Source organism: Thyridium curvatum (genome assembly GCF_004353045.1).
Source record: "Thyridium curvatum strain D216 chromosome Unknown NODE_19_length_512963_cov_79.951035, whole genome shotgun sequence".
Classification (NCBI taxonomy): Eukaryota; Fungi; Ascomycota; class Sordariomycetes; order Thyridiales; family Thyridiaceae; genus Thyridium; species Thyridium curvatum.
In genome coordinates, this window is record NW_022156774.1 from 467,459 (window position 1) to 485,219 (window position 17,761).

At 57.7% G+C, this 17,761-nt stretch overlaps 4 protein-coding genes across 4 annotated transcripts; 1 reads left to right on the top strand and 3 right to left on the bottom strand.

Annotated features, from left to right (window-relative positions):
* Positions 1 to 173: 173 nt before the first annotated feature.
* Positions 174 to 1,628, bottom strand: E0L32_004210 (uncharacterized protein; the record flags this gene model as incomplete). Its single annotated transcript, XM_031138596.1, has 1 exon — positions 174 to 1,628. The coding sequence occupies one exon, from the start codon at positions 1,626 to 1,628 to the stop codon at positions 174 to 176; it is 1,455 nt and encodes a 484-aa protein (XP_030997926.1).
* A 1,123-nt stretch (positions 1,629 to 2,751) lies between these two features.
* On the bottom strand, positions 2,752 to 4,512 carry E0L32_004211 (uncharacterized protein; the record flags this gene model as incomplete). The annotated part of the gene is made up of 1 exon (XM_031138597.1): positions 2,752 to 4,512. The coding sequence occupies one exon, from the start codon at positions 4,510 to 4,512 to the stop codon at positions 2,752 to 2,754; it is 1,761 nt and encodes a 586-aa protein (XP_030997927.1).
* Positions 4,513 to 5,494: 982 nt separating this feature from the next.
* On the bottom strand, positions 5,495 to 7,280 carry E0L32_004212 (uncharacterized protein; the record flags this gene model as incomplete). The annotated part of the gene is made up of 2 exons (XM_031138598.1): positions 5,495 to 6,941; positions 6,994 to 7,280. 2 exons carry the CDS (start codon positions 7,278 to 7,280, stop codon positions 5,495 to 5,497), a joined length of 1,734 nt encoding a protein of 577 aa, XP_030997928.1.
* A 7,260-nt stretch (positions 7,281 to 14,540) lies between these two features.
* On the top strand, positions 14,541 to 16,939 carry E0L32_004213 (uncharacterized protein; the record flags this gene model as incomplete). Its single annotated transcript, XM_031138599.1, has 5 exons — positions 14,541 to 14,544; positions 14,640 to 15,442; positions 15,718 to 16,390; positions 16,476 to 16,565; positions 16,635 to 16,939. 5 exons carry the CDS (start codon positions 14,541 to 14,543, stop codon positions 16,937 to 16,939), a joined length of 1,875 nt encoding a protein of 624 aa, XP_030997929.1.
* Between the last annotated feature and the right edge of the window lie 822 nt (positions 16,940 to 17,761).

The window sequence follows — 17,761 nt, forward strand, 5'->3', positions numbered from 1 at the left end:
CAAGCAAGACGGTCTATATGCATAACCAAGATAGAAAAGATCGCAACCCAGCCGAGAGGAAAAGAACAGAGAAGCCATGCTATTACTGGCTCAAATGTCCAAGTTTAAACGCCTGCCAAGTGGATATCACAACGCGCCTACCCAGAGAAAAACAGTAACGAAATCCTGAGCCTTCATGCAGACACCGGAGTGACCGTCATCTCAGGCCTTTTGCCTGCCGCTACAGAGGCATGCTGGACGGCCTTGCCCTTGGCCGACGCCGCCTTGGAGCCGGTCTTCTTCACGCCACCGACCCAGGCGCGGAAGCGCTGCAGCCAGGACGCCGACGCGCTGGCCTCGAGCTGGCCGATGCGCAGCCGGAGGTTGGCGACGCGGCCCTGCAGGCCGGCGTTGGCCTCCCGCGCCGCCCGCGCCTCGTCGGCGGAGCGCTGGTGCGCCTCGGCGCTGGCGGCCAGCTGCTCCGAGAGCTGCTTGTTGCGCCCCTCGGCGGTGCCGAGCCTGGCCTGCAGCTGCCCGACCTGGCTGGCCAGCGACGACTTCTGCACGGCGAGCTGCTCGACGTCCACCGCGAGCTTCTCGTTGCGCTGCCCGAGGAGGTCGGCGTCGCCACGCAGGCGGCCGGCCTCGGCCTCGAGGTTGCCGTTCCTGGCGCGCAGCACCTCGGCCTCGGCCCGGAGGCGGTCGACCTCCGCATGCAGGCCCTCCGACGCCCGCAGCCTCCCCTCGAGGTCCTCGTTGACCCGCGCCAGGGCCTTCCCCTTCTCGACCTCGTCGGCGAGGCCCAGCCGCAGCTGCGCGAGCTCCTCCTGCGTCTCGCGCATGTACTTGGTCAGGTCCTCGGCGTTGGCGTGTGCCTCCTTGACCAGGCCCTCGAAGCGGGCCACCTCGGCCGCGTGCGCCGCGCGCAGGCGCGCCTCGGCCAGCGCCGCCTGCTTGAGCCGGTCCTCGAGCTCGCCGGCCGCCTCGGCCTTGGCCTCGAGCTCCTTCGCGCGCACGTTGGCCTTGAAAACGTCGATCTGCGCCTGCTGGCTCGTCTTCTGCAGCTCGGCGTGCGCGGCCTCGGACCGGGCGAGCTTCTCCTTCGCCTGCGCGAGCTCCCGGGACAGGTCTTTGAGGGGACTGTTGTTGCTGGAGGTGGTGCCGCTCGGCGGCGGCGTCGGCGGGCTGACGGGATTGTTCGCGCCAAAGACGAACACGGACGAGGCAGAGTTGGCGGGCTGGGCAGCGCCGAACGGAACCACAGCGGCCACAGCAGGTGCGGCAGCCTGAGCGGCGGCGGCGGCGGCGGCCCTGGCCTTGGCCACCCGGGCCTCGTAGGAAGCCGACTCGGACCGGACCCTGGCCTCCCAGCTCCGCGCGATGCCGCCCCACTGGTCGTAGTGCCAGTCCTTGCACAGGCACAGCTTGGCGAGGGTCTGCAGGTCGGAGCTCGTGGTCTGGCCGGGGGGCCGGCCGGCCATGCGGGACATGACGGCGCAGATCTTGGAGGCGTCCGGGTCGCGGATGCGCCAGCCGCAGCGGGCGCCGCGGGTGTGCGCCCAGCCGACGCACTGCACCTCGTAGGCGTGCTGGTAGTTGGCGATGTCGAGGGCGTGGCCCGGGTCCCAGTACGGTTGGGTCAGCGCCATGGTGATTGGTGAGAGAGTGGGAGGGAGAGGTGAAGACGAATGTTATCGAGAGTGAAGAGGGACGGCGAGGGGGTAAATTGAGATCAGGATATCGGTTTGAACTGCAAATTTGAAGAGTGTTTCTCCTTTCCTTGAAAGAATGAGTGGTGATGCCGCTCCATCAACAGAGGCGAGGCGCGCCCAAGACCATCATATTTGAGCATTTCTCGGAATGCCATCCACACCAGCCAAGCATGCACGCAAATGCGAGAACACGCCCACTTGAGCATCGACAAACTGCCTGATGGTGTGCCCGCACAGGCTGTGCTAAGTCAAGGAGCGCAGCAACGAACTCGACGCGCGGGTGCGGGACGACCCGAGTGCTGCTGCGCCCCCAAGGTTCTGTGCCGGAAAGAAGAGCAATACTTGGTGCTCCCCTTCCGGAAGTGCAATTTAACTATTGAATGTGTGCTGTTCGTGCTGCGGCAGGCTGGAAACTCCCGGACTGCAGCACCTCGCGTCCTGGGAGCTTCCGATTCGCAGTGCTCGCATGCGGGTAACGGGAAGCGGGAAAGCCCCAAACCGACTCTGGGGGGGCTGAGGGCGAATCAAACCCTAAGCCACGGCGTCTCGACAGTGCTCTGTCGCGAATGGTGTTGGTCTCGCTATCGCGGTATTGGGGGACCAGCCATCGTAGAGCCATTGTATTGACGTGCCAAGGCGCTGGCGTTTTTCAGCTCATGCGGCTAGACCGCTTGTGGTGATCCAAGCTTTGCTGCGGTCGTTTGGCCCTGGGTGGTTTGGGCGAGGATCTGCACTTGAGCAGGGGTGCTTTGGCGCTCAGTGATCATGATCATGAACTTTGGGCAGCGCTTGCGAACGCCGATATGCCTAACCTTTCATACGTGTCTTGACTGAAGAAGACCATGGAGGTCCTCAGATGAAGGGACGAGGTTTGATGGAGTGGTGACACGCCCTTGCGAGGAGACACAAGAAACTAATAACTATTACCCAGCCACAAACCGACTGCAGATTCCGAGTACCGTATTCCCTATGTCCTGACCCGATCCAGCCTACTCTATCTCTCGGGGTCGTTTCTAGCGCAGTCTGGCCTGCATCCTGTCCATATCCCAAATCAACTCCATCACGCAGCCCTTCGAAAACGAACCCTGACACCGTCGGTAGGCTCCATCGATATGAGGACAATCTGTCGGATGTGGTCTATGTCGCCCACGGGCTCAATCTTGTCAAACTCCTGAAGCATACGCACCGTCAAGAAGCTGGCCTCGGCCAACGCGTACTCCTCTGATAATAATACACAAACGCGGGTCAGCAACTCACTCGGCAAGGCAGAAATCAAAACGGATCGCTCGAACCGAAGCTTGGGGGAATAATATGTGGTGCACTCACTTCCGAGACAAATCTTGGGTCCGCCAGAGAAAGGCAAGAATGACCAGTCGTTCTTCCTGTTCTCCCACCTCTCCGGCCGGTACTCGAGCGCGTCCTCGCCCCAGAGGTCCTGGCGCCGGTGCATCGTGTAGATGCAGAGGTTGATCGGCTGCCCCTTGCGCACGGCGATGGGGCTCCTGCCGTCCGGCCCGCCGCCCGTCGGCAGCGTCGTGTCCACCGCCGCCTGCCGCGAGTTGAGCGGGCCCGGCGGCTGCAGCCGCAGCGTCTCGTTGAGCGTCCACTGCAGGTACTGGCACTTCTTGAGCCGGTAGAAGGTGATCTGCCCCCTGGGCTCGTCCCTGGTGCCGAACTCTTTCACGATCTCGGCCCGCAGCTTGTCGAACACGCGCGGGTGCTTGGCCAGCATGAGGAAGAGCCAGCTCAGCAGCGAGGCCGTCGTGTCGCGCGACGCCGTCAGTAGGAAGAGCGTCTGGTTGCACAGCTCGGTGGGGTCCTGCGTGTCGCGCGCCAGCGACTTGAGGAACGTGTCTTTCTTGTCGTCGTCGTCCCGGATAGCGGCCTTCTGGCTCAGCTGCTTGAGCTGCACGCCCGCCAGGTGGCTGGCGAAGCCCCGCAGGTACTTGACGGCGCGGGCCGAGTCCCTGGGGTTGACGAGCCAGTAGAAGGCCTGGAGCCGCAGCCGCTTCGCCACGGCCAGCGCGGCGAGCTTGTACGCCTCGGCGAAGCTCATGCTGGCGCCGGCCTGGTCCGCCGCCACGCGCCTCGTCTCGGCCAGCTGCGGGTCCTGGTCGATTTTGACACCCGGGATGGCCGCGAGCTGGGACTTGACGTTGGCGCCGAAGAAGGTCTCGGTGCCGACGTCGAGCGTGTACCGGTGGATGAGCTCCATGAAGTCGAACGCGGGCGTCCACCGGCCCTTCTCACTCGGGTCGTCGGCGCGGTGGCCTTCGTCGACGCCGCGCGCCGTCACCGCCGCCAGCAGGTCCCTGACGCCCTCCTCGGTCGCCTCGAGGTTGTTGACCTCGCCCCGGGCGAAGTGGGGCCGGAACAGCGCCCGCGCGTGCTCCCACTCGGCGCCGTCGACGGTAAAGAGGCACTTGCCCACCACGTAGCCGAAGGCGCCCGCGCGTCGGAACCCCGTCGGGAACTCCTTGAACTGTGTCGAGAGGATGGCCTTGATGTTGTCCGGGTCGGCCGTCGCGATGGTGTTGTAGGACAGGGGCACCGAGAAGGACCACGTCCAGCCGAGCTTCAGGAAGGTCGGGTGGATGAGCGCCTCCAGGACGTCGCCCTCTGCAGCCGTGACCTTGAACAGGCGCACCATCCGGTCGAGGCCCATGGGCCACTTGCTGACCGTCGTGGGCTCGGGCAGGCAGTGGTTGCGGAGGGCGAACTTGCGAAACTGTGTGTCGAGGTAGACCTTGCGGAGCCACCAAGCGGCCAGCCCCAGCACCAGGAGAGGCCATCCCATCAGCCCACCGGGGAGAAATTCCATGATAGCGTTGGTATTCGTTTGCGGTTAGCCCAGTGCGGTGGAGCTCAGTTCGAACAGGGTTTCAAGTCAAACCCAAAGGCAGGACAGGAGAGAAGGGATGCCCCAAGCAATATGTACCCAGACAGGCGGGTCATGCTGACATCTAGGGCTGAGTTTGCTACCCCAGTTCCCTGGGTGCGGATCTTAGCCAAGGTTCGTTATGCTGACGCCACCACTCCAATCCTGGCAGGATCTCACCAATGGGTGTGGACCCGTATTCCTTCGCCGAGTTCTCCGAGTTCCTGTTCTGATAGCTGTCAGCACTAGGCTACCAAGGCAGCCAAAGGTTCAAGTCCAACGTATTTTCAAAGTCAAATCTGCTGGCTTTGACACGGGTATTTGATCATTGCCTTCGCGGCCGCTCCGGTCGTGTTCGTCTTACATCTTAGGCTTGGATGGCTAGACATTTTCCTTGAAAAGCCTATCACAAAATAGTGCCAAATGAGAACTGAGAATCACATGTTTATTGAACATGCTTACGGAATGATAAGCAATAAGTAGTCTAAAAATGAGGTCTCCCTGGCCTCAATATGTCCACTCCACCACCTGCTGCAAACCTGAAAAGAAGTGTGACCCCGTTTGAAAAGCTTGACTTGCCTAGCGATACTTGTGACAAATCTCTAGGTGTTCAGTTGCCGACTGAAAGGTTCACTGGGGAAATGCAGTGAAGTAAGTGTATCAATTTGATTCTGTGTAATGGAAGCTAGGCTCATAATTTCTATCTATCGCTGTCTATGATGTGATGTATATTACAGTAAGGAAAAGCAGCTCTCGTTGATGAGAATGCTGGCACCTAATTTGCGCAGAGAACAAACCCAATGAAGGAAAGAAAATGGTCGAGAGAGACCAGAAATAGATATGATGATGGGAGGTCCTGCCTCATGTCCTGTGTCGTCGGAAAGCCCTTGCTCGACCTTTGCTTTCACCGAAATCGCCCCTGAGTCTATTTTCCTTGCACCCCAGCCTCCCTAGCCCCATTCTCATCCGTCTTCTTTGCCTGGGCCTGCAGCTCAAACTGAGAGCTCTCCTGCTCCTCCCTCGTCACCAAGTTCTTCTCGATCATCACGAAGACTAGGCCGGCGCCGGCAAAGGCTAGCGAGACGTGCCAGACCCTCCGCAGGCTTAGCTCGTAGAGGCCGATGATGCCTTCCTGGATATCCTGGGGGAAGGAGTCGATAAAGTCCCGCGAGGCGCGCTCGAAGGCCCGGCCCCGCGCCAGCGACTCCCGCGCGCCGGGGTAGTCGCGGACCGCGCCGGCCGCGGCCAGGAGCTCGTCGAAGCGGTTGCCGAACACGGCGGCCGGCACGCTGACGGCGAAGATGGTGGCGACGCTGCGCACAAAGGCGAAGGCGCCCGTGCTGGCGGCGTTGAGGCTGTCCGGGACGTCGGCCTGGACGGCCGTCAGCAGGGACGGGTTGGGCATGCCGAGCGACCAGCCGTAGAGGAGCTGCAGGACGACCCACACAGCCGTGCCCGTGCCGCGGTCGAGCAGGGTGAAGGTGCCCAGGGAGACGAGCTGGAGCGCGAAGCTGGCGACGTGCACGGCCTTGAAGCGGCCGAGCTTGCTGACGAGGATGCCGCCGACGAGGCCGCTGACGCAAAACGTCGCGGAGAAGGGCAGGATCTGCACGCCCGAGCGCGACGGCGTCACGCGCTGGACGGCCTGGAAGTAGACTGGGAGGAAATACAGCGGGGCGTACGAGGTCATGATCTGCATAAAGGTCGCCAGGAGCGCCGCCACGGATGTTCGGTTGCCGAACAGAGCTTTCGGCATGGCGGGGTGCTTGCAGAGTGGCGACACTTGGTAGACGAAGAACAGAGCGGTGCCGAGTATTCCCATGACGAAGCTGACGATGATGCCTGGGTTCGACCAGTCATACCGTGTTCCTCCGTAGGTCAAGGCGTAAAGGAGTGAGGATATCGATCCGCAGAGAATAAAGAGCCCGACAACATCCACTTTCTTGAGATTCTCCTTGGTCGACAGGTCGGTCTTTGGTGCTTGCACGTTGAGGAACAGGAACAAGAGCAGCAGACATAGCCCGCAGAAGGGGAGGTTGATGTAAAAGACCCATCGCCAGGAGACATGGTCGACCAAGACGCCACCCAAAAACGGTCCGAGGCCGGATCCAAGGACAATGAACATGAACATCAAGCCCATGAACTGTCCGCGCTCGCGCAGGGGAAGCAGGTCGCAGACGATGATCTCGACGAGGACGTTGATGCCCGCAGCGCCGAGCCCCTGGATGGTTCGGCCGCCGATAAGCACACTTGCCGAGCTGGCGCCTCCGGCGATGCCGCTGCCCAGCGCAAAGATGGCCAGCGACGCGATCATCGGCCAGCGGCGCCCCCAGATGTCGGCCACCTGGCTGTAGAGTGGCTGGACGGCGGCACTAGAGGCCTGAGTTAGCAGATAAGCAGGGCGGCGAGGGAAGTGTATCTGACCTCGTCAAGAAGAAGATATTCACCATCCAGATGTAGTTCTCGCCTGCGTTCACGGCCCGGGCGATGGAGGGCAAGGCAGTAGACACGACGGCACCTTCCAGGGCGCTCAGGAATGCCGATATCGAGAGGGAGACGAACACGGCCCAGAAACGCCATCCACGGCTGGCTACCGGTTTTTTGTCGTCCGCGGGAAGAGCACCGAGGGTAGAGTCGCGGCCATCCTCGACAGGCTCGGGAGCCTTGGACTCGGCGGAAGACAAGAGGTCTCGTTGGCTGCTTCTGCTCATGTTGAACTGGTGCGCAGCTTCTCATGTGCTGACAGTGGGTTATTTTGCAGAAAGTATCGAAGCCAGGAAGATGAAATGCAAGTATGTATCATTGTCTACGGCATCACCTGCATACTTTCGGCCGAGGAGACGAGACAGACGAGACATGCTGGCCCGAATTTCATGACGGATATCAGAACAGAGCAGTGGAGAGTGCCAAGCGTATTGATTCGTATGCATTCCACGCCAGAAGGGACGGGTTTCGTGTGGTGAGCGGATGCGTTTCATGAAGTAATTTTGCAGCCTTTGGTAGCTGGCGGAACTCCGCCGCCTTCTATGATTTGTGACGTTAACGGGGCCGCTTTTAACATGAAGTGCGGGTTGACGCCCGTGGTTTGGCCCGAATACGCTCGAATACGCCCCGACCCCACAGTGAAAAGGGCATCCCAGGCATCGACACAAGAGCACGAAAATAGCCTTACGCGTTAAGCAAAGCCTTGCATCACAAGACCGAGGAAATATTGATGCCTGGAACAGGATCAAAGAACGATCGTAGCATTTTTACCAATGCTTGGTAAACACTCGAGTGTACGTAGACTCGTCACTTGGCGACATCAACTTCATGCACAGTGGGCCAGCCCAGTTCGGCAAGCGGTGTATCATTTACAAGAGATCAGTCGCCTATTTGAATGAGCGTAATCTACGGATCCTACTATCGTGTATGTATTGTAAAATCATTAACAGCAAGACGCGTAATAGCAGTCATCCCAGGCCTACCAAGCTGTTGTCTTGCACAACTCAGGGCCCTCGCGTGAATTCTATGAAATGCCGGATTGCCTTTTCCCATTGGAGCAGCTTGTTACGACCAAGATTCTTTCTCAGCAAGGCCCATGGTTTGAACCAAACTTTTCCCTTTTCGTAGTGTATCTCGTAAGGCGGGGTGAAGGAGGAAGACGGCGTTGACCTTCGTTAGTTGAGGCTCTCAGCTTTCAGGATCTCTTCGGCAAGTCTAAACTTCTCTCCTCTTCAAAGTTTTGTCTCTGACTTCTTTATCCTAGGCCCCAGTTGCATTGAGCGTTAGCAGATGCTGGATCAACACACTTTCAAGGTTGCCGCGCCGAGTCTACTTGCTCCATCAAGTTCAGGTAGCCTTGAATCTTAGCTCCAGCCTCTTCCACTACCGATTTACGACCTCGCTCCTTTGCCTCGACGGCACGACGAAAATGATGTATCTCGAGGAATCATTGAAGCAACACATGTGGAAAGACTTAATAGGCTTGTCAGTATCGATGACTGTTCCGACTCAGGTTGTCCAGCCTCCCCCTGGAGGCCGTTTTCATCCTCCCAACACTACCACAACAACAACAATCACAATACTAACAATGCATGGCGAGAAGGAAAGGATTGTTTTCCACTACAATCTTTGCACATTAATTCACTTGTCGACTGTCCTTCGTCATCACAACAATATCGTTGCCCTGCGGAGAAACACGTTACTCCTTCATGCGCCTTTGAGACTGAGCTTCGACAGCTTTCTGGTCCATCTTTTAAAAGTACGAATGTCAATGCAGCTTTCACCTTCCGCAATGAGTTACTTGGATCAAGTATACCGCAACTCTCAACATCCCATAGGCTCCAGGAATCTGCGGACCGGGTGGACTAGCTAACACCAGAGCAAGGTCTCCAACCTTATCATACTGTTCGTTGGACTTGCTACAACGATTCGATGGATATTTTGAGAGCCTCACCAACGGTTGATTTACTGGAAAGAAACTCTTGGGAGGACTGCACTTATACTGGGAGGACAGTTCAGGATGGCTTTGCACGTCGAGCAATGTCTCAATCAACGTGATGGGTACGGAGCCAAACCTCTGTTGGACTCGTGTTTATGATCTCCTTTTAGTATATGCGTCCCTTATGATCCCAAAGAGTCGCAATCTCTTTCGATGTCTCGGCAATTATTACGGGGTCTTGATAATCGAGCCAGGTGGCACTGTCTCGCAGCGAAGCCGGCGCTCTCGTGTGACGGTCCAGGATTGTCCATGACCGTCACCGCCGAGTACATCACGAAGGGAACCAGCCGAGCAACCAGCATTCCACTCAGTCCTTTTAGCTCTTCCTACCGATCATGTCACTCCTAACTGACAATCCTGACCTCTTTCTAAGTACAAGTCGTCTTGTTCTGTCTCTGTAGGTTTGGCAATCTTTTGTCGGGGGCCTTCGGATCGTACAGCGGGAGGAGATGTCAGATTATCTCGAAATGTTTGGGCTACACATGCTGATTGATTGATTGATTGATTGATTGGTATTACGAGATCTTCAAGTACACTCTTGGAGCATGCTGAGAGTGATGCTTTGGAAGAATCACCTCAAGCCTAAACAACAGAGCTGAGAAACGCTTGTACAAAAGGCTGGGCGTGTGGAATCGACCTGACTGCTGGGGCAAGAAGGGAAGCAAGTCGCCTCGTCCCCGAACCCAGTGGCAACATAGGGAGCCACAAGGCACCCAGTCCCTTGGGGTGGTATTTGTAAGTGATCTGTCCTCTGCAGCCAGTAGCAAGTGCTCCAAGCCCCTCTGATAGGAGAGGCAAGGGGACAAGGTCGCAGTGCAGGGCGAGGCGCAAAAATGGACAATGATTACCCCAGTCCCCCACGCCCTGCCGGAATCCTTCATCCCATAGGTCTGGAAACCCCGTACAAGTACATGCAGAATGTAGTTGGCCACGTTCCCCGATGCCCCCATCAGCAGCGAAGCAACGTCCGAGCGATGCTACCCTGGGGGGGGGGGGCTTTAGCTCCTGATCGAGGCGGGTGCCAGGAGGGCATCCCGGCTGTAGCGGCGTCTCCAGCAATGCCTCAAGGCCAGTCAGGAAAAGGGGATGCGTGCCGGCCGCCGCCATCCACGCACGATGGGGGAATGAATCCACAAAGCCGGCGCAAACCACGCCCTCGGTCTTGGTTCCCCACGCCCCCTTGTCGGAATCTCATCTCGATACCACCATTCACCTTCCCAATGCGACGTTTCTGAGCGCTCCCGTGCTGTACTTGTGTACTTGTACTCGGCTTGCCCTCGCATCGGGATCCACCAGTACAAACCCCGGCAGACAACAGAAGACGTGCATGCCAGCCTCCCAGCCAGCCACCTCTTTGCAGCAGGTGCGCAGGCAAAAGCAGAGTCAGCTCCGGGGTACAGCGCCCAACATGAACATACAGAGAGCGGTTGCCGGCCTGTCTGGAGAGGGAAGCTGAACCGTCCGTGTGTCTGTTGGGCAACCAACGGGGCGGGCTGGCACTAGGCTCGATGCGCGACCGACACGGCGCGGCGCAATAGATATGCTTTTCACCCCTCACTTGAACAGCAGCCAGCCCAGCTGCTGTTCAAAGGACGACCTACTCAATTGCCATAATGTCATTCTTGCTTTCCGAAGTCACTATTGCCGATGCAGAGAATATTGCACGATATGTCGAAGTGCCTGCTATTCAAACCGGTCCTCTATTTCGGACGATGTTTCCGTCTCACACAACAATGACGGAGATGCAGCAAGAAGAAGTAGTGCAGTGGTATACTGAGATGTTAAGCGATGCAGTCCAAGCTCAGGAGGAGAGGTTGCTGAAAGCATGCTCTACTGACGGCGTCTGTGTTGGATTTTGCGGATGGACAATAGCGAAGCGAAGCTCTAAGGACTCCGACGACCACTCCACCGATAATCAAACTACGACGACGAACAAGGGAGAAGGAGGGGTGGTGGCAAAAAAGGAATCATGGCTACCTCAAACACTCGACATCGACAGTTGGATTATGGCATCAAAAGCTTTGAGGATGGAGCGGGAGAGAGCTTTGCGAGACCACAATGACATATGCCGTCAGTTCTCCCAACCGATATGTAGAAAATGGGTGATTTACCAACATAATTTTATGTAGGCCTAACCTTTATGGCGGTGACTCCGAGCTCTCAAAGGCAAGGGATTGGCTCTATGATGATGCAGCAAATATGCAACGAGGCTGATCATCGGAGGCAATGCTCTTATGTGCTGGCGCTACCTCAAGGCGTTCGGCTATATGAGAAGTTTGGATTCAAGAATCTTGGCCATGTGGAAACACCTTGTGGTCTGATCTCAAGCATGTTTCGACCCGCTCAGTCCATTGACTTGCCTACCGACAACAAATCCTCCCCACTCTAGAACCCTTGGGAGTCGTACATTAGGAAATGGGTCAAAACCCTCAGTACAGAGAATATTATTTGAGAAATCAGGTTAGCTAGAAGGGTTAACCAGCTAAAAGTAGACAGCTACTCTACTCAGCTATTTAATCGATGTACTGTAAATGCTTTCTATATAGAAGCCTTTGTGAACCTGGCTTACACTGCTGTGATACCGCCTACATAACAATGAATATGACATGGGTTTGACATGGATTGAACCCGTTGCAATAGATATGTTTTCGGAACGGGGATGCACAAATGGAGTAAGCGCCTGCGTGCCTTATCTGAGGGGACCCCCATACTTTCTTTCAACTTGCATACATACCAACATACCTACCTCCACCTCCGTGCTAGGGCCACAAGAGCAAAGTGGTCCGGAGGAATCCATAGCATCCTAGATAGTGAGGCTCAAATCTCGGGTGGCGTCGCGCGCCGTTGGGCTTCACCCTGGACAGTCTGGCTGGCTGTAGCCGCTCAACCACTTAGACCATACTATGAGGGTATGCTGGGGTAAGCGAGGGAAAGGCCATCGAGGGAACCCGGCGATCCCCTTTCTATCGCGGCGGCCGCGGCTGTCTAGGACTTTACTTTTCTTTGCGGCTCCATCAGCTCTCGGGACGGTTCCCTACTTGGGCAGTGACAATAGTTGGGACTAATGTCGACATCCAAGGACAAATTTGCAAGACCTGAGATCGGGGGTTATATTTTTACCAAAGGTGTGGTGCCCTAGGCTGAAAAGGGCATGTGTTTGTGCTCCCTCAACGATCCTGGATCATCCTGAGATTTTTGCCAAGAGTTGTCCAGGCGGTTAGTATCGCCTGATGGGAAGGGTCTGGAGAGGAGTGAGATGCACGAGAGGGTGGATTGTCAGGGAAATCGAGAAGGATCAGGAGGGACAAACATCCAATTTCCATCCCGCGCATCTCAAAAGCTCCGACCAACGAGTTTTGTTTGCCACGAGACACTGGAGCGGTACGGAAACAGGGCGAGATTCAGCAGATCTCCAAGTCGCCACAGCACGCAAGTACAGCAGTACAAGCAGAGAGATACAGACGATACGAAAGAAGGCAAACAAAAAAAACGATTGTTGCATGGAAAACGGGGCTGAAGGACAAGCGTCTCTTGGCGTCATCTCGATGTGCTCTGTTGTGCGACTCCGGGCGATATCGAGGATGGCAAAGATGGGCCGAGGATGGCTAGGACGGATGCAAGGCCAGCTTTTGCTCCAAGTCAAGAGGCACAGGGATGGTCGCACTGCTCGTGTTGGCCGCGTTCCGTCCAATCACACCCTTGTCGTCTCTGCATGGAACAATTCTAGACACTGCTGATCCCATCCCTCCAATCCCTCCAGCTGGTGCAGCTCTCCTCGGGAATGCGAGAGAGTGTGTGTAGTGTAGTGTGTGTGGTGCGTGCGCGCAGGGAGAGCGAGCAATCTTTGGATCTCTCGAGACTTGTGCGGGATGGCCAGCACGCCAGCCATTGGAGGAATGGCGATTACTACCTCGACCGAACCACCGTACGTAGCATTGGGTACATTAACGATTCGTATCGTTGGCACGCATTCTCTCTCTGATAACGACACCAGCCTATCAGGGACCAGCGCCCGCTTGGCATAAAGAAGTCGAGACAATGCCGTCCGTAGCGATTTGCCGTCCCCCTAGCTGTAATGGATGGCAGCTTCATTTGGCCTGCATCGTGCTCGCTCGGAGCCAAAATCCCCTCCACTCCTCCTTTGTTTGTCTTCCATTCATGCCCATCACTACAACCATACTTAGACACAACCCTGGAACCCTTGCTGGGGCTGGAGACAAGCACGGTCAAGCATAGCTAGCTCGGCCACCAGAGGCTCTCACCATAGGCCACCTCGGCTTCCCTTTCCAAGTCTTGGCTTCTCTGACAGGCCGTAGCTCGTCTTGCTCGTGAGCCTTGGCAGCCTTGGCACGTAGGGATGCCGGCAATCACCTGCTGCATCTGGAAATAACCCCGCAAAATCCCCATGGGAGGCCCGTGGCCCACGACGAGGGAGCGACTCCGACGCACGCGCGCCATTGTCGGACACGATCTTTGCTGGTCTCACTAGCACAACGACAGTTCGCGATAGGTAGTGGAAACACTGGTGCGAGAGCCCGGATCAGACTTCGCCGAAGCCGTGGTTGAGGCACCTGAGGGCGGAGCGAGTGTCTTGGGGGTCCGAACGAACCCGAGTTTGCTTGAACCAAGGGCGGGTGACAAGCAAGAAAGCAAGAGTACATCTTCACACTATTCTGCGCGTGCTCCAACCTAAATGCAGCATTAGATTGCACCTTATTCAGACATGGCCCGTCTCGAACTGACCCCGAATTAAGCAAGCCCGGGGTCTGTATCGAGACCCGGGAGACTAGACTGTACTCGGCGTCTAAACAATGGGTACCCGCCCGTCGCCGCCGTACCCTCCTTCTTGATGAGGGCTAGCAGCGGTGGGCCGGTATCAGTCGATAAGCCGCCAGGATCCGCTCTCGACGTTGTCGCTTGGATTGGGAGACCGGAAATCCTTCGCCAGAGTGGGCAGGTGGGAAAAGAATGGCACACAGGCCACAGGGCCTCAGACAGGGTGATGGCGAGGGTGGCACATGATAACGGATAATTGAGACTTGCACACCCCGGCCCATGGCTGCCGCACCGGGGCACCAATCAGCGGCGCATGCTTGCCAATCGCGACCAGAGCTCGGTTGAATTGCGGCGAGGGAGGGCGAGTGGAGGGCGAGTGGAGGGCAAGCAAGCAAGCAAACGCACGCACGGGTACCTAACCTACCTACCTAACCTAAGGTAACTAACTACCTATCGCCGTCTTGTACCGCAAGGTATCATCCATCGCGGCACGATGGAGAACGACGAGCGAGGAGGAGGGGGACGAGCAGGGCCGGGAAGTGGTATTGCATTGCGACCCAGGACCGCGGGTGCCACCAGCTCTCCCGCGAAACCCTTTATCTATCCCGTCCTCCCCTCCTCGCCTCTGCATCTCGAGCCTGCTTCCTTTTCCTCCTGCACGTCCAGCTAGCTAGTCTGCGCGCACACACAATTGTGTGCCTCTCCCGCAACGATGGGTAAGTGGCCTGCCCCTGGTCTGGTCGACAGACCTTTTCTTTATGCGACCCTCGATGCAAGGCGAGTTCAGACGCAATGAGCTAACCTAATGTAGCCACGACTACCCACGACAGAGACGCCATCACGGCGAACGAGGAGTACAACGACGTGGAGAAGAAGGAGCTCGGCATGGACACCGTCCCCACCGGCGACCACCACGCCGCGCTCTACCTGATGGACGAGGACTACGAGGGCAAGCCCACCGAGGAGGAGCGCAAGTCCCTGCGCCGCGTGCCCGGCAAGATCCCCTGGGTCGCCTACCTGCTGTGCATCGTCGAGTTCTGCGAGCGCGCCTCCTACTACGGCGTCCAGCCCCTCATCAGCAACTACGTCAACCGGCCCATGCCCGACGGCGGCAACGGCTGGGGCGCCCCGCCCCGCGGCGACCAGCAGACCGCCGGCGCCCTGGGCATGGGCACCGTCAAGGCCAACGCCGTCACCCAGGCCTTCTCCATGCTGGCCTACGCCCTGCCCCTCGTCTTCGGCTGGCTCGCCGACGCCAAGACGGGCCGCTACCGCATCATCTGCTGGGGCGTCGCCGTCTTCGGCGTCGCCCACGCCCTGCTCGTCGCCTCGGGCGACCGCCACCTGCTCGCCAGCGGCAACGCCAAGGGGCCCTTCTTCCTGTCCATCTACATGCTGTCCATCGGCGCCGGCATGTTCAAGCCCAACGTCTCCCCGCTGCTGCTCGACCAGATGACCCAGAGCCGGCCCATCGTCAAGACCCTCGGCAGCGGCGAGCGCGTCATCGAGGACCCCGAGCACACCACCGAGCGCGTCGTGCTGCTGTTCTACCTCATGATCAACGTCGGCGGCTTCTTTGGCGTCGCCACCGCCTACAGCGAGAAATACATCGGCGTAAGTCTTTTGCTTCCGCTCCATGTCTCATTTTGTCTCTCGTTTTTCGTGCATGTAAAGAAAAGAGGTCGAGTGGCCCGCGGAGCTACACGTGACTCGGAGGCGGTGCCCGGCGCGGTCTCGGTGCTCCACATGGCGCTGCTGACGGCACCGGCCCGTCCCGGAGCAGTTGAGAGCTAAACAAAGTCGATTTCATTGTGGCATTTGGAACTTTCAATAATTTGATTTTGATAAAATGGATGGCTGACCTTTTTTTTATCGTCCCTCCCGAACAGTGGTGGCTCGCCTTCCTCCTGCCCCTGCTCGTCTACCTCCCGCTCCCCTTCCTCCTGTGGTTCCTGCACAAGCGCCTGATCCTGCACCCGCCCGGCGGCAGCGACCTGCCCAACGTCTTCCGCATCCTCATCATCTGCTTCCGCCGCGGCGGCTTCAAGCGCATGCTCAAGGGCAAGGGCTTCTGGGACCTCGCCAAGCCCAGCGAGCTGCGCGCCGCGGGGCTCAACTACCGCACGCACTGGAACGACCAGTTCGTCGACGACGTGCGCCGCACCTTCCAGGCCACGGGCATCTTCTGCTTCTTCCCCATCCAGTACCTCAACGACAACGGCATCGGCGGCGCCGCCGGCTTCCTGTCCACCATGCTGCGCACCGACGGCGTGCCCAACGACGTCATCAACAACTTCAACCCGCTCAGCATCATCGTCATGAGCCCCGTCCTCAACTACCTGCTCTACCCGGCCATCCGCAAGGCCAAGATCCACTACGGGCCTATCGCCCGCATCACCACCGGCCTCGCCATGTCCACCATCGGCGGCATCGGCTACACCGTCCTCAACTACTACGCCTACCGGGAGTCCCCTTGCGGCGAGTTCGGCTCCAGCGACTGCAAGGTCGGCTCAGGCGTCGCCGACATCTCCATCTGGTGGATGGCTCTGCCGTTCGCTATCGGTGAGTCACGTGATCTCGCGATAACTTCCCCAAAACCCACCCCCCCTTTTCCGGACCGTCCGGAGGGCTAACTGAGCGTCCCCAGGCGGTATCTCCGAGCTTTTTGTCAACGTCCCGGCCTATGGCCTGGCTTACAGCCGTGCTCCGGTCAATATGAGGGGATTAGTGTCAGCCAGTTAGTTCGCCTTTCCGGCCGTCGGACGGCTTCGTGACCGCATGTCAAGGTGCTGACACAAATATTTAGTCAACCTGTTCAACACGGCCGTGGCCTACATCATCGGCCTCGCCTGCTCCAGCGTCATCACGGACCCCTACCTGACCTGGGACTTTGGCGGCTGCGCCATCGCCGGCGGAATCCTGACCGTCGTCTTCTACTTCACCTTCCGCCACATCGACGCCGAGGAGTACGTCATCAGCATGAACAAGAACGAGCTCGAGATGACGGGCACCGACGCGCCCATCGTCGCCGAGAGCGACATCAACAAGTCGATCAACCGCCCTGCTCCCATCGCCGAGAACGAGCAGAACATGATTTCGCAGAAGCAGTAAAATGCGGGAGGGGGCCCTGGCTCGACAGGGGGCGATGGGGGCATGAAATGCTTTTTAGTTGAGCTGTGTTTCTCAGTGTGCCAGCTATGGTATTTCTTGCTTACACTGTCTCCCATCGCCCCGAGTTGTGAGGGACTGCCCATGGAACTAATCCGGAGGTGTTGCCGTGGTTGTTGCGGGCGAGGTGCCTGCTTTACTTGTAGTGGTGGGGGTGTCTTCGATTGGTGGCAAGGCCGTAGCTCTCTGAACCTCTCGAGACAAGACGAATGCTTGTTTATCGTCATACTGATCCAGAATAGACATAAGCACATGTTGCAACATTCGTGGGGTATGTCGTGCATGAGTGCTCTCAGGGTGACATGATGGGTGGGTTCTGGTGGTCCCATCACTGCTCTCACATAGTGAAGCGATGGGCTACTACGTAAAGATACAGTCTTAAGCAGGCCTGGGATTAGCTCATGGACTTATACATGTGATCTCACTATTTCTTAGGTAACCTTCTACTTGACGGGTCTGGGCTACATGCTTACGGGCAAGTGATAATCAGAATAGTTTACGGGCCGTTAAAAGAAGTACTTGACTTTCCATCTCACCCATCTGTCTTTAGGCAGTGGGATAACCATTCCGAAATCGAGAACAAGGATTTTAGACACTCCATCAAACCCATGGATTTTAGATAGTGGGATAATCCTTCCGGCTTCCAGAGCAAAGGTATGTATTGTAAGCATTGAGCTATCTTCTCATGAACTTCCCTCAGCATTCCTTTGGCTCCTAATTGACGGGGTAATGGGCGATTACCAGCGGCCCATGCCGCGGAAGAAG